We start from the raw sequence: 14006 nt of genomic DNA, 5'->3' as shown, positions 1-14006 counted from the left end.
AGCAGCAGTTTTAGGAAGTAAATGATCTATAAATGTTTCATTTCTATTTTTATAAATGGCAATGCAAGATTAATAAAATCACAGATATAACAAAGGGAATAGCCTAATAATACACGAGCATTTTGCTCCATGGACTAAATTCTCAATTGTTAGTCCTCCTTTTCAAATAGGCTTTACTAGCACATTATGCCATTATCCTCCAGAATTTATGATTAGGATATGGCACTAGTCGAAAATATGCTGTGTATAATCTTTATTAAGTAAAATTAATACAAAGTTCTTCTATTTATTTTATAGTTCCACCAACAGTAGAATTTGGCCCTGAGTATTTTGATGGTGTCATTATTAAGTCTGGAGAAAGCCTTAGAATTAAAGCTTTGGTACAAGGACGACCAGTACCTCGAGTAACATGGTTCAAAGATGGAGTAGAAATTGAAAAGAGGATGAATATGGAAATAACTGATGTCCTTGGATCCACCAGCCTCTTCGTTAGAGATGCTACTCGAGACCACCGTGGTGTATATACAGTGGAAGCCAAAAATGCATCTGGCTCCACAAAAGCAGAAATTACAGTGAAAGTACAAGGTACTTTTAAAATATCTTTTTAATCTTGCGATTTGTGGGACTTAGAGAAATGCCTAATTTAATGGACAAGGAAAATGACACTACTCTGGGACCTTTTTCTTACAGATACACCAGGAAAAGTAGTTGGACCAATAAGATTCACCAATATTACGGGCGAGAAGATGACCCTATGGTGGGATGCTCCGCTCAATGACGGCTGTGCTCCTGTGACTCACTACATCATTGAAAAGCGGGAAACCAGCAGACTTGCTTGGGCACTAATTGAGGATAATTGTGAAGCCCACAGTTATACTGCCACTAAACTAATAAATGGCAATGAATACCAATTCCGTGTTTCTGCAGTTAACAAGTTTGGTGTTGGCAGGCCACTTGATTCTGACCCAGTGGTTGCTCAAATACAATACAGTAAGTTTCCAATTTTACTAAGTGGTACCATGTCATAAGATTAATTTTCCAAGCAAATAGATCTAATTGATTTTTTTTTTCCATCTAACAGCTGTTCCTGATGCCCCTGGAACTCCAGAACCTAGCAATGTAACAGGCAATAGCATTACTCTCACATGGGCTAGGCCAGATTCAGATGGTGGCAATGAAATCCAAAATTATATCCTTGAAAGGAGAGAAAAGAAAAGCACGCGGTGGGTAAAAGTGATTAGCAAAAGACCAATCTCTGAAACAAGATTCAAAGTCACTGGTCTGACTGAAGGCAATGAATATGAATTCCACGTCATGGCTGAAAATGCTGCAGGAGTAGGACCTGCAAGTGGTATCTCAAGACTAATTAAGTGTAGAGAGCCAGTCAGCCCACCAAGTGCTCCCACTGTGGTCAAAGTGACAGACACATCAAAGACAACTGTGAGCTTAGAATGGTCCAAACCAGTGTTTGATGGTGGCATGGAAATAATTGGGTATATTATTGAAATGTGCAAAGCTGACTTAGGTGATTGGCACAAAGTGAATGCAGAGGCATGCGTGAAAACAAGATATACTGTTACTGATTTACAAGCAGGTGAAGAATACAAATTCCGGGTTAGTGCTATCAATGGTGCTGGAAAAGGTGACAGCTGTGAAGTGGCTGGAACAATTAAAGCAGTTGACCGATTAACAGCTCCTGAGCTAGATATTGACGCAAACTTCAAGCAGACTCACATTGTTAGAGCTGGGGCTAGTATTCGCCTCTTTATTGCCTACCAGGGTAGGCCTATTCCTACAGCTGTGTGGAGCAAACCAGACTCTAACCTTAGCATTCGTGCTGACATCCATACAACAGATTCCTTCAGCACCCTCACAGTGGAAAACTGCAACAGAAATGATGCAGGGAAGTATACTCTTACTGTGGAAAACAACAGTGGTAGTAAATCAGTCACATTCACTGTAAAAGTGCTAGACACTCCAGGCCCGCCTGGTCCTATTACCTTCAAGGATGTGACCCGAGGATCTGTTACATTGATGTGGGATGCCCCTGTCCTTGATGGTGGTGCCAGAATCCATCACTATGTGGTAGAGAAACGAGAAGCAAGCCGCCGTAGCTGGCAGGTTGTCAATGAAAAATGCATTCGTCAGATCCTCAAGGTCAGTGACCTGGCAGAAGGCGTTCCATACTATTTCCGTGTTTCTGCAGAAAATGAGTACGGTGTTGGTGAACCCTATGAAATGCCAGAACCAATTGTAGCCACAGAACAGCCTGCTCCACCTAGGAGACTTGATATTGTGGACACAAGCAAATCGTGTGCTGTCTTAGCTTGGCTTAAACCTGACCATGATGGAGGCAGTCGGATCACTGGTTACCTGCTTGAAATGAGACAAAAGGGATCCGACTTCTGGGTTGAAGCTGGCCACACCAAGCAGCAGACTTTGACAGTGGAGCACCTTGTTGAGAACACTGAATATGAATTCCGTGTGAGGGCCAAGAATGATGCTGGCTACAGCGAGCCCAGGGAAGCCTTCTCTTCTGTGATCATCAAGGAGCCTCAAATTGAGCCCACTGCTGATCTCACCGGAATTACCAATCAGCTCATAACTTGCAAAGCAGGGAGTCCTTTTATCATTGATGTACCAATCACTGGCCGACCTGCTCCCAAAGTAACATGGAAACTGGAAGAAATGAGGCTCAAGGAGACTGATCGAGTGAGGATCACAACAACAAAAGATAGAACCACCCTGTCTATAAAGGAGAGCATGAGAGGTGACTCTGGCAGATACTTCTTAACCCTTGAAAATACAGCTGGCGTCAAAACATTCACCATCACAGTTGTCGTCATTGGAAGGCCAGGTCCTGTAACTGGCCCCATTGAGGTCTCATCTGTCTCAGCTGAATCATGTGTCCTATCATGGGCTGAGCCTCAAGATAATGGAGGCACTGAAATTACTAATTACATAGTTGAAAAGCGTGAGTCAGGTAAAACAGCTTGGCAGCTTATCAATTCCAGTGTGAAGCGCACCCAGATTAAAGTCACTCATCTCACAAAATACATGGAATATTCTTTCCGTGTTAGTTCAGAGAACAGATTTGGCGTAAGCAAGCCTGTAGAATCAGCACCAATAGTTGCCGAGCATTCCTTTGGTAAGAGAACTAAAAATCATATTAAGTCTCTATTTTCAAACATTTTCCCTGAATTGTACAACACTGTATTCATATTTTATATCTTTGTTTATATTTAGTACCACCAAGTGCTCCTACCAGACCTGAAGTCTACTATGTGTCAGCTACTGCCATGTCTATCCGTTGGGAAGAACCCTACCATGATGGTGGCAGTAAAATCATTGGCTACTGGGTTGAGAAGAAAGAACGAAATACCATTCTTTGGGTGAAAGAAAACAAAGTACCATGCTTAGAGTGCAACTACAAAGTGACTGGTTTGGTAGAAGGCCTGGAATATCAGTTCAGAACTTATGCACTCAATGCTGCAGGTGTTAGCAAAGCCAGTGAAGCTTCAAGACCAATAATGGCTCAAAACCCAGTTGGTATGTATCAGAAGCTAAGAGTATGTTTGTTTACTATTATTATTTTTGGTATTAGATTTCACAGTTCTATTTTTTAACCTTATTTTTCCAGATGCACCAGGACGACCAGAGGTGACAGATGTCACAAGATCAACAGTGTCACTGATTTGGTCTGCCCCAGTGTATGACGGAGGCAGCAAGGTAGTGGGCTATATCGTAGAACGTAAGCCAGTCAGTGAAATAGGAGACGGTCGCTGGCTGAAGTGCAATTACACTATTGTGTCTGACAATTTCTTCACTGTAACTGCTCTCAGTGAAGGAGACACTTATGAATTCCGTGTGTTAGCCAAGAATGCGGCAGGCGTAATTAGCAAAGGGTCAGAATCCACAGGGCCTATCACTTGCCGAGATGAATATGGTAAGAATAGTCAACGTTCTCCTTTTAAATGATCACAATTTATGTATGTGAAAATAAACTGTCAGATACTCATTTGTACCTGTTTTGCCTAATAACAGCTCCACCCAAAGCCGAACTGGATGCCAGATTACAGGGTGATCTGGTTACCATCAGAGCAGGCTCTGATCTCGTCCTTGATGCAGCAGTTGGTGGCAAACCTGAACCCAAAATTATCTGGACTAAAGGAGACAAGGAACTAGATCTCTGCGAAAAAGTCTCTTTGCAGTATACTGGCAAACGAGCAATTGCTGTGATTAAGTTCTGTGACAGAAGTGACAGTGGAAAATATACTTTAACACTGAAGAATGCCAGTGGGATGAAAGCCGTGTCTGTCATGGTCAAAGTACTTGGTAAGAGTGTCAGATGTTCTTTCATCTTATAGCACATCAAAGTGTAGGAAGAAAGGATGATCTTCATCATTGCTTATCATTACACCTGTTTCAGATTCCCCTGGCCCATGTGGAAAGCTCACTGTTAGCAGAGTAACAGAGGAAAAGTGTACTTTAGCCTGGAACCTTCCTCAGGAAGATGGAGGAGCAGAAATAACTCACTACATCGTGGAAAGACGCGAGACTAGTAGGCTCAACTGGGTGATTGTTGAAGGCGAATGCCCAACCCTATCCTATGTGGTTACCAGGCTCATCAAGAAAAACGAATACATATTCCGAGTAAGGGCAGTAAACAAATATGGACCAGGTGTGCCTGTTGAATCAGAGCCAATTGTGGCCAGAAATTCATTCAGTGAGTATTAATACTTTAAAATAATTTGTTAGTTGAAATGTAATGGATCAGGGAGGGGGAGGGAGGATGGCCATTTCAATATTGATTTTGTACAATTCTGATCATCCTTATTTTTATAAAAATATAAACAGCTATCCCATCACAACCTGGCATACCTGAAGAAGTAGGTGCTGGCAAAGAGCATATCATAATTCATTGGACAAAACCTGAATCTGATGGTGGCAATGAGATCAGCAACTACCTAGTAGATAAACGTGAGAAGAAAAGCCTACGCTGGACCCGTGTCAACAAAGACTATGTGGTATATGATACCAGACTGAAGGTGACCAGCCTCATGGAAGGTTGTGATTACCAGTTCCGGGTGACGGCAGTGAATGCTGCTGGTAACAGTGAACCCAGCGAAGCTTCCAACTTCATCTCATGCAGGGAACCATCATGTGAGTTCCAATAAATCATACATAAATCGCGTGTCCATCAAACTTGTGATAAAATAATTTTCCAATGTGTCATTTCCAAGAACTTGTGGAATTTATGAATAGTCTAGAAAAGTATATGCTTATTAGGGTGATCTTAAACACAGCCTAATTGTGAGGACATTTTAACTACAACTTTTGTTGATAAGTTAGCAATGAGCATTGCTGAAAATTGTTGCAGTATTTTCCTATGAAAAAACAATTACTTATATGAAAGGGACATATTTTATAAATCTTCCTAAGAATGGAGAATAATGTAGTATACTAATAGTAACTATTGAAAACCAAAAAGGGAGAAGTATAAAGTTTCTAGCATTTTAATAAATAAGAAAATAATGTCACAAGAACTTCAAAAATAAGTGACATCCTTTGACAGAATTTGAGCCCAGGAATTAAAAGGGAATAAATGATTGGGACTGAACAGAGGATGCTGAGAAAACTGATTTCTGTATTTTTTAGAAATGTAGAGGACATAAGTGATGTTGATAGACAACAAAAGTCCCTGAAAATGGGTGTTTTAAGCAATAACTTTAGCTATCCAAAATTAGGAATAAAGAAATATCTACCCTTCTAAATCAGTTCAATTGAAATAATAATAATAATACTATATCACACTATGCTGTCCTGTAATATTAGAAGAGCCCAGTTACAGAGTCTGTCATAGCAAGTATGAGCAAAAAGAATAATGTCTTTGTGAGTCTTAAACACCAAAAACAAAAACTTCAAAGATTCTTTTTTTTTTTCATTTGTATAATATATTCATCCCCCCTAATTTAAATTCTGTAGATACCCCTGGACCACCTTCTGCTCCAAGAGTTGTGGATACCACCAAGCGCAGCATTAGTTTGGCATGGACCAAGCCCACTTATGATGGTGGTGCAGACATCATAGGGTATGTTCTTGAAATGCAAGAAAAGGACACTGATCAGTGGTCCCGAGTACATACCAATGCCACAATAAGAAATACTGAATTCACTGTGCCAGACCTCAAAATGGGCCAGAAATACTCCTTTAGAGTTGCTGCGGTGAATGTGAAGGGGATAAGTGAATACAGTGAATCAATTGCGGAAATCGAGCCTGTGGAAAGACTAGGTATTTATAACTTAGCTTTGAGATGTATTATTTACTCACCATACCTGTTCAGGAAATTAATCAAGTTTTGACATGTCCCTCCCAGAAATACCAGACCTTGAGCTTGCAGATGATCTGAAGAAGACTGTTACTATCAGGGCTGGGGCCTCTCTGCGCCTGATGGTGTCTGTATCTGGAAGACCACCTCCTGTCATCACGTGGAGCAAGAAGGGCATTGACCTTGCAAACCGGGCAATTATTGACACCACAGAGAGCTACACTTTACTTATCGTGGACAAAGTTAATCGATATGATGCTGGAAAATACACAATTGAAGCTGAAAACCAATCTGGCAAGAAATCAGCAACAGTCCTTGTTAAAGTATATGGTAAGCATTTTTCTTAAAATTGACTATGCCGTGAGTAAATACTCAAAACATATATACACCTTGCTCTACAACTGAAAACTTCCCTAGAGGTAAAGCTCTAGAGAAGAACTATGTTGGTTATATATTTCTGCACAAAAATTATCAGACTAATAGAAAAACATGGATTTTTTTTAATTATATTTTTTAGATACTCCTGGTCCCTGTCCTTCGGTGAAAGTTAAGGAGGTTTCAAGAGATTCTGTGACTATAACATGGGAAATTCCCACGATTGATGGTGGGGCTCCAGTCAGCAATTATATTATTGAGAAACGTGAAGCTGCCATGAGAGCATTCAAAACAGTAACAACCAAATGCAGTAAGACACTCTACCGAATTTCCGGACTCGTAGAAGGCACCATGTACTATTTCAGAGTGTTGCCAGAAAATATTTATGGCATTGGAGAACCCTGTGAAACCTCTGATGCCGTTTTGGTCTCAGAAGTGCCTCTAGTGCCTACAAAGCTGGAAGTGGTTGATGTTACCAAATCAACTGTTACCCTTGCCTGGGAAAAACCACTCTATGATGGTGGTAGCCGACTCACTGGGTATGTTCTCGAGGCCTGCAGAGCTGGCACAGAGAGATGGATGAAGGTTATCACCTTAAAACCCACAGTCCTGGAACACACTATTATTTCATTAAATGAAGGAGAACAGTACTCTTTTAGAGTAAGGGCACAAAATGAGAAAGGTGTGTCAGAACCAAGAGAGATCGTCACAGCTGTGACCGTACAGGACTTGAGAGGTATGTACCAAAGAGCCAAAAAATAGTAAAAATAAATTAAAGAGAATATTCAGCATTCATGACATTTTATCGTTATAAATGATGCAAGAGAATAAGTGCCTAATTTCTTTATTATAGTGTTGCCAACAATTGATCTTTCTACAATGCCTCAAAAGACCATCCATGTCCCAGCCGGCAGGCCAGTAGAACTGGAGATACCAATTGCTGGTCGTCCACCTCCTGCTGCTTCCTGGTTCTTTGCTGGTTCTAAATTGAGAGAATCAGAGCGTGTCACAGTTGAAACTCATACTAAAGTAGCTAAATTAACCATCCGTGAAACCACTATAAGAGATACCGGAGAATATACACTTGAATTGAAGAATGTAACCGGAACTACTTCAGAGACCATTAAAGTTATCATTCTTGGTAATGATGTGTGACAAAGATGTAACCATGCTGTTGTTAATCTTCTGCCCCCCAATTTGATTTGAAGTGAAAATTCATTTCCTGGATTTCTTTTTCTTTCATAGACAAGCCTGGTCCCCCAACTGGGCCTATCAAGATTGATGAAGTTGATGCTACTTCAGTTACCATTTCCTGGGAACCACCTGAACTGGATGGTGGTGCTCCCCTGAGCGGTTATGTGGTAGAACAACGTGATGCTCACCGTCCAGGATGGCTGCCAGTTTCTGAATCAGTGACTAGACCAACATTTAAATTTACCAGACTCACTGAAGGAAATGAGTATGTGTTCCGTGTAGCTGCAACAAACCGCTTCGGAATTGGCTCTTACTTACAGTCTGAGGTCATAGAATGTCGCAGCAGCATCAGTAAGTCCTTGGATCCTTCCAGTATTCTCCCCACCTCTGATTCTATGTCAAAAAAAGGGGGGGATTTGTTTGTAATAAACCTAATAAATAAAAACAGGTCACAAAATTTACCCCAGGGTCTTTCTAAGGCTTGTAAACCTCCTTTTCCTGGAAGTTTTCAACAGAGATTTTAAATGTCATCACCTTTATGAAAGAGAGAAGGAAGGAGAGAGGAAGAGAAGGGAGGGAGGAAGGAAAAAAATATAGAATGCATACTTTAAAAATGTTACAGAATTGAAGAAAATCAGAAATGGCAAGCCAAGTACAAAAGTGAAAACACTGGAACTAAAAGTCACAAGGGTCTTTTGAAACACTAACTCCAAAAGTAAGACACATCTAAACAAATGCCAAAGTCTTTATTTTAATTTATTCATATTTCTATATTGTGCTTACCTTTTTCTTGCTGCAGGTATTCCTGGACCCCCAGAAACATTGCAGATATTCGATGTCTCCCGTGATGGCATGACACTTACCTGGTATCCACCAGAAGATGATGGTGGCTCCCAAGTGACTGGATATATTGTGGAACGCAAGGAAGTGAGAGCAGACCGGTGGGTCCGTGTTAATAAAGTGCCAGTGACGATGACACGGTACCGTTCCACTGGCCTTATTGAAGGCCTAGAATATGAACATCGCATCACAGCCATTAATGCAAGAGGGACTGGTAAACCAAGTCGTCCTTCGAAACCTGTTGTGGCCATGGATCCAATTGGTAAATAAGTTTTGACTGAGGTTGAAGTATAATTTATATAAAATTTTGAAAAAATATTTACTGTTGTGTAACCACCATCACATTCAAGATATAGACATTCCTATCACCCCAGAAAGCTCCTCTGCATCCCTTTGTAGTCATTCCCCTTCCTACACCCCAGTTCCTAGCAACCTGTTTTTTATATTATCCCCTTAAATCTATCTCCTCTTCTTTAAAATGGGAATAATATATACCCTGAACCACAGTTAAATTTTTTAACTATGTCAACATTTCTGAAAGCATTTTCAAAACTGATAAATGAAAGGTAGTAGTAGTGATCACAAATAAAGCACATTTAAGGCAAAGGGAAAAGCAACTACTTTCAGTATTTTTAACTGATAAAATGAATGAAATTTTCACAAAATAATAAATATTCTAATGCTAGCATTCCATGTTCCAACAACTCATGGAATTTGTTAGGTGACACAGTTGATTACTAACTTTGCAGGTATTTCAACAAATATATTGTCTTATTGTTATTCCTAGCTCCTCCAGGAAAACCACAAAACCCAAGAGTTACTGATACAACAAGAACATCAGTCTCCCTTGCTTGGAGTGTTCCAGAAGATGAAGGAGGATCTAAAGTCACAGGCTACTTGATTGAAATGCAAAAATTAGATCAACATGAATGGACCAAGTGTAATACCACCCCTACCAAGATTCGGGAGTATACTCTAACACACCTGCCTCAGGGTGCTGAATATAGATTCCGTGTCCTAGCTTGTAATGCTGGTGGACCTGGGGAGCCTGCAGAGGTGCCAGGAACAGTCAAAGTCACTGAAATGCTTGGTAAGACATTTGCTTTCTGCTATAACTGCCTTAAGATTTATTTCCTACCCCTTCCCCACTAAAAAAAATATTCTAATGTAATCCTTCATTTTCCCCCAGAATATCCTGATTATGAACTTGATGAAAGATACCAGGAAGGTATCTTTGTAAGACAAGGTGGAGTCATCAGACTTACCATCCCAATTAAAGGAAAACCATTCCCAATATGTAAATGGACCAAGGAAGGCCAAGATATTAGTAAGCGTGCCATGATTGCAACTTCTGAAACACACACTGAGCTTGTGATCAAAGAAGCAGACAGGGATGATTCTGGCACTTATGACTTGGTTCTGGAAAACAAATGTGGCAAGAAGGCTGTTTACATCAAAGTCAAAGTGATCGGAAGTCCCAACACTCCAGAAGGGCCACTTGAATATGATGACATACAGGCTCGTTCTGTAAGGGTCAGCTGGAGACCACCTGCTGATGATGGTGGTGCCGACATCCTAGGCTATATCCTTGAGAGAAGAGAAGTGCCTAAAGCTGCCTGGTATACCATTGATTCCAGAGTCAGAGGTACATCTCTGGTTGTAAAAGGCCTCAAAGAAAATGTAGAATATCATTTCCGGGTTTCAGCAGAAAACCAGTTTGGCATAAGCAAACCCTTAAAATCTGAAGAACCAGTCATACCAAAAACACCACTAAGTAAGTGCCCTTTCAACCAAAAAAAAATTCTTTTTTAGGTTTTCCTTTTGTTTTGAAATGAAAGGCAACAATTTATAAAATTTAGCACTAAATTTTCTCTAACAACTGTGTTTTCCATTTGATATTTATAGATCCTCCAGAGCCTCCAAGTAATCCTCCAGAAGTGCTTGATGTGACCAAGAGTTCTGTTAGCCTGTCTTGGTCCCGGCCCAAAGATGATGGTGGTTCTCGTGTGACAGGCTACTACATTGAACGCAAGGAGACATCAACTGACAAATGGGTCAGGCACAACAAGACTCAAATAACCACCACAATGTATACTGTCACCGGGCTTGTTCCTGATGCTGAATATCAGTTCCGTATCATCGCACAGAATGATGTGGGCCTAAGTGAGACGAGCCCTGCTTCTGAACCCGTTGTTTGTAAAGATCCATTTGGTAAGAAAAGAGTTTCTGAAGGGCTTAAAATCAAAGAGCTATTTTTGGTCTTTTTATTTCACCAGTAAAGTTGACTCCCTTTTTCAAATGCTTTAAAATATTTCAGATAAACCAAGCCAACCTGGAGAACTTGAGATTCTTTCAATATCCAAAGACAGTGTCACTCTACAGTGGGAGAAACCTGAATGTGATGGTGGCAAAGAAATCCTTGGATACTGGGTTGAATACAGACAATCTGGTGACAGTGCCTGGAAGAAGAGCAATAAGGACCGTATTAAGGATAAACAATTCACAATCGGGGGTTTGCTGGAAGCTACTGAATATGAATTCAGGGTTTTTGCAGAGAATGAAACTGGGCTTAGTAGACCTCGAAGAACTGCCATGTCTATAAAAACAAAACTAACAAGTAAGTCACCTTTAGTTCTCTGCTGATGATTTATAACATATTGATGCTAATTCTTCCTCTACACTAAATAGACTATCTCCAGAAAGCTTAACTGGAGAGCAAGACAAAAAAATCACTTACTTTGGCATATGCACATACAAGGAATAGTTGATAAGTTCTATAGGAAGCCATTCCAAGCACATAACTTCAGTAGATGTTAGGTGCAATGAATGGAGAACATTCCTGGAGCAATTTCTCTCTTATGCACTTAGTTTTACAAAATGGCTTTTGTTCACCTCCTAACAAAAGCTGATGAGTCAACAAATGTAACGCATGTCATTGAGCCTAAGAAGGGTAAGGTCTACAGTGAGAAACTTATATTTTCCTGACACTAATAAATTGTCAAATGTGATGATGTACTCAATGAATCCCCATTTTCCATAAGACCTTGGGAAAATCACAGTGAAGAGTTTTTAAGAATTAGATTCAGATGTCAATCATGTATCTAAAAAGTGTGAGTCAATAAGATAAATTCATTCCTGATACATAAGGAAAGAGAACTACAGATTCAGTAGTAACAATAATGAATCTAATATTATCTGTTACATCTTTCAGCTGGAGAGGCACCAGGAGTGCGCAAAGAAATGAAGGACATCACCACTAAACTGGGTGAAGCTGCTCAGCTCTCATGTCAGATTGTTGGAAGGCCTCTTCCTGACATTAAATGGTACCGATTTGGTAAGGAGCTCGTTCAAAGCCGTAAATACAAAATGTCTTCAGATGGACGCACACATACTCTGACAGTAATGACTGAGGAACAAGAAGATGAAGGTGTCTATACCTGCATAGCTACCAATGAGGTTGGAGAAGTAGAAACCAGCAGTAAACTTCTCCTGCAAGCAACACCACAGTTCCATCCTGGTTACCCACTGAAAGAGAAATATTATGGTGCTGTAGGTTCAACACTTCGACTTCATGTCATGTATATTGGTCGTCCAGTACCTGCCATTACTTGGTTCCATGGTCAGAAGCTTTTGCAAAACTCAGAGAACATTACAATTGAAAACACTGAACACTATACTCATCTTGTCATGAAGAATGTCCAACATAAGACCCACGCTGGGAAATACAAAGTTCAGCTCAGCAATGTTTTCGGAACAGTTGACGCCATTCTTGATGTGGAAATACAAGGTATTTGCTTTTTTATTTTCAATGCTTTTTATTTTTAAAGACAAAAAAAAAAATCTCAGGAAATGCACCTTGGAAACCATTACAATTTTATTTTTCCCCACAGATAAGCCAGACAAACCTACAGGGCCAATTGTGATTGAAGCTCTTTTGAAGAACTCTGTGGTGATCAGCTGGAAACCACCTGAAGATGATGGTGGCTCCTGGATCACAAATTATGTGGTGGAGAAATGTGAGGCCAAGGAAGGGGCTGAATGGCAGCTGGTCTCTTCAGCCATCTCTGTAACAACCTGTAGAATTGTGAACCTCACAGAAAATGCTGGCTATTATTTCCGGGTGTCAGCTCAGAACACCTTCGGCATCAGTGACCCTCTAGAAGTCTCATCAGTTGTGATCATTAAAAGTCCATTTCGTGAGTGCAACTCGATTTTTGTATCTTTACATGATATTCTTTTTAACAAAAATAAGTTTTGGAAGAGAATAGTGAACATTCAGATAAAGTCTAAGTACATTTTCTCTCCCTTTAATTGATTTTTTTGCATATCTAAAAAGGGATGAAACATATTCATTACCACCATTTTTTAAAAAAAGAAACTGTTTTTTCTGCTAAGTTTCTTAGCAGGAAATAACCAGTTTAGTTTTTATAGAATACCATTTTTAAATATAATTTTGGGATCATCTTATATCTATGTTTAAACAATATGCTTTTAAATAAAACTGCCTGTTTAACTTCATGACTCAAATCTTTTCCTTTTTCTTTTTTAACAGAAAAGCCAAGTGCTCCTGGCAAACCAACTATTACTGCTCTCACAAAGGATTCTTGTGTTGTGGCTTGGAAGCCACCTCCCAGTGATGGAGGTGCAAAGATTAGAAATTACTACCTTGAGAAGCGTGAGAAGAAGCAGAATAAATGGATTGCTGTGACAACAGAAGAAATTAGAGAAACTGTCTTTTCAGTGCAAAACCTTATTGAAGGTCTTGAATATGAGTTCCGTGTAAAATGTGAAAACCTAGGTGGGGAAAGTGAATGGAGTGAAATATCAGAACCTGTCACTCCTACATCTGATATCCCAATTCAGGCACCACACTTTAAAGAGGAACTCAGAAATCTAAATGTAAGATACCAGAGTAATGCTACTTTGGTCTGCAAAGTGACTGGTCATCCAAAACCTGTTGTGAAATGGTACAGACAAGGAAAAGAAATCATTGCAGATGGATTGAAATATAGGATTCAAGAATTTAAGGGTGGCTACCACCAGCTCATCATTGCAAGTGTAACAGATGACGATGCCACAGTTTATCAAGTCAGAGCTACCAACCAAGGGGGATCTGTGTCTGGCACTGCGTCTTTAGAAGTGGAAGGTAAAAACTAATCAGTAAACATAAGTTTGGTACTGGATGACATATTACTAATTTGGGGGTAGGAGGAAGGGGACGCACTTAAACAGATATTTTTGTTATTGCTAAATTGTATGATTTCTTCTT

The 14006-nt window shown here is 40.0% G+C and overlaps 1 protein-coding gene across 2 annotated transcripts in view; it reads left to right on the top strand.

Moving 5' to 3' along the window:
* TTN (titin) overlaps window positions 1-14006 on the top strand; it is a 279196-nt gene that overhangs the window by 255302 nt on the left and 9888 nt on the right. For both annotated transcript variants that reach the window (XM_077154303.1, XM_077154302.1), the window contains 21 exons: window positions 298-585; window positions 691-990; window positions 1082-3148; window positions 3247-3549; window positions 3641-3946; window positions 4045-4335; window positions 4430-4726; window positions 4858-5163; window positions 5986-6291; window positions 6377-6658; window positions 6846-7439; window positions 7557-7844; window positions 7949-8248; window positions 8697-8999; window positions 9525-9827; window positions 9927-10511; window positions 10643-10948; window positions 11055-11354; window positions 11949-12524; window positions 12628-12933; window positions 13290-13883. In XM_077154303.1, the coding sequence (XP_077010418.1) occupies window positions 298-585; window positions 691-990; window positions 1082-3148; window positions 3247-3549; window positions 3641-3946; window positions 4045-4335; window positions 4430-4726; window positions 4858-5163; window positions 5986-6291; window positions 6377-6658; window positions 6846-7439; window positions 7557-7844; window positions 7949-8248; window positions 8697-8999; window positions 9525-9827; window positions 9927-10511; window positions 10643-10948; window positions 11055-11354; window positions 11949-12524; window positions 12628-12933; window positions 13290-13883 (9201 nt within the window). The remainder of the gene's footprint in view (window positions 1-297; window positions 586-690; window positions 991-1081; window positions 3149-3246; window positions 3550-3640; window positions 3947-4044; window positions 4336-4429; window positions 4727-4857; window positions 5164-5985; window positions 6292-6376; window positions 6659-6845; window positions 7440-7556; window positions 7845-7948; window positions 8249-8696; window positions 9000-9524; window positions 9828-9926; window positions 10512-10642; window positions 10949-11054; window positions 11355-11948; window positions 12525-12627; window positions 12934-13289; window positions 13884-14006) is intronic.

Source organism: Tamandua tetradactyla, chromosome 3 (genome assembly GCF_023851605.1).
Source record: "Tamandua tetradactyla isolate mTamTet1 chromosome 3, mTamTet1.pri, whole genome shotgun sequence".
In the NCBI taxonomy this organism is placed as follows: domain Eukaryota; kingdom Metazoa; phylum Chordata; class Mammalia; order Pilosa; family Myrmecophagidae; genus Tamandua; species Tamandua tetradactyla.
Note: the sequence above shows the minus strand (reverse complement) of the source record. Positions and strands in the feature narration are given on the sequence as shown.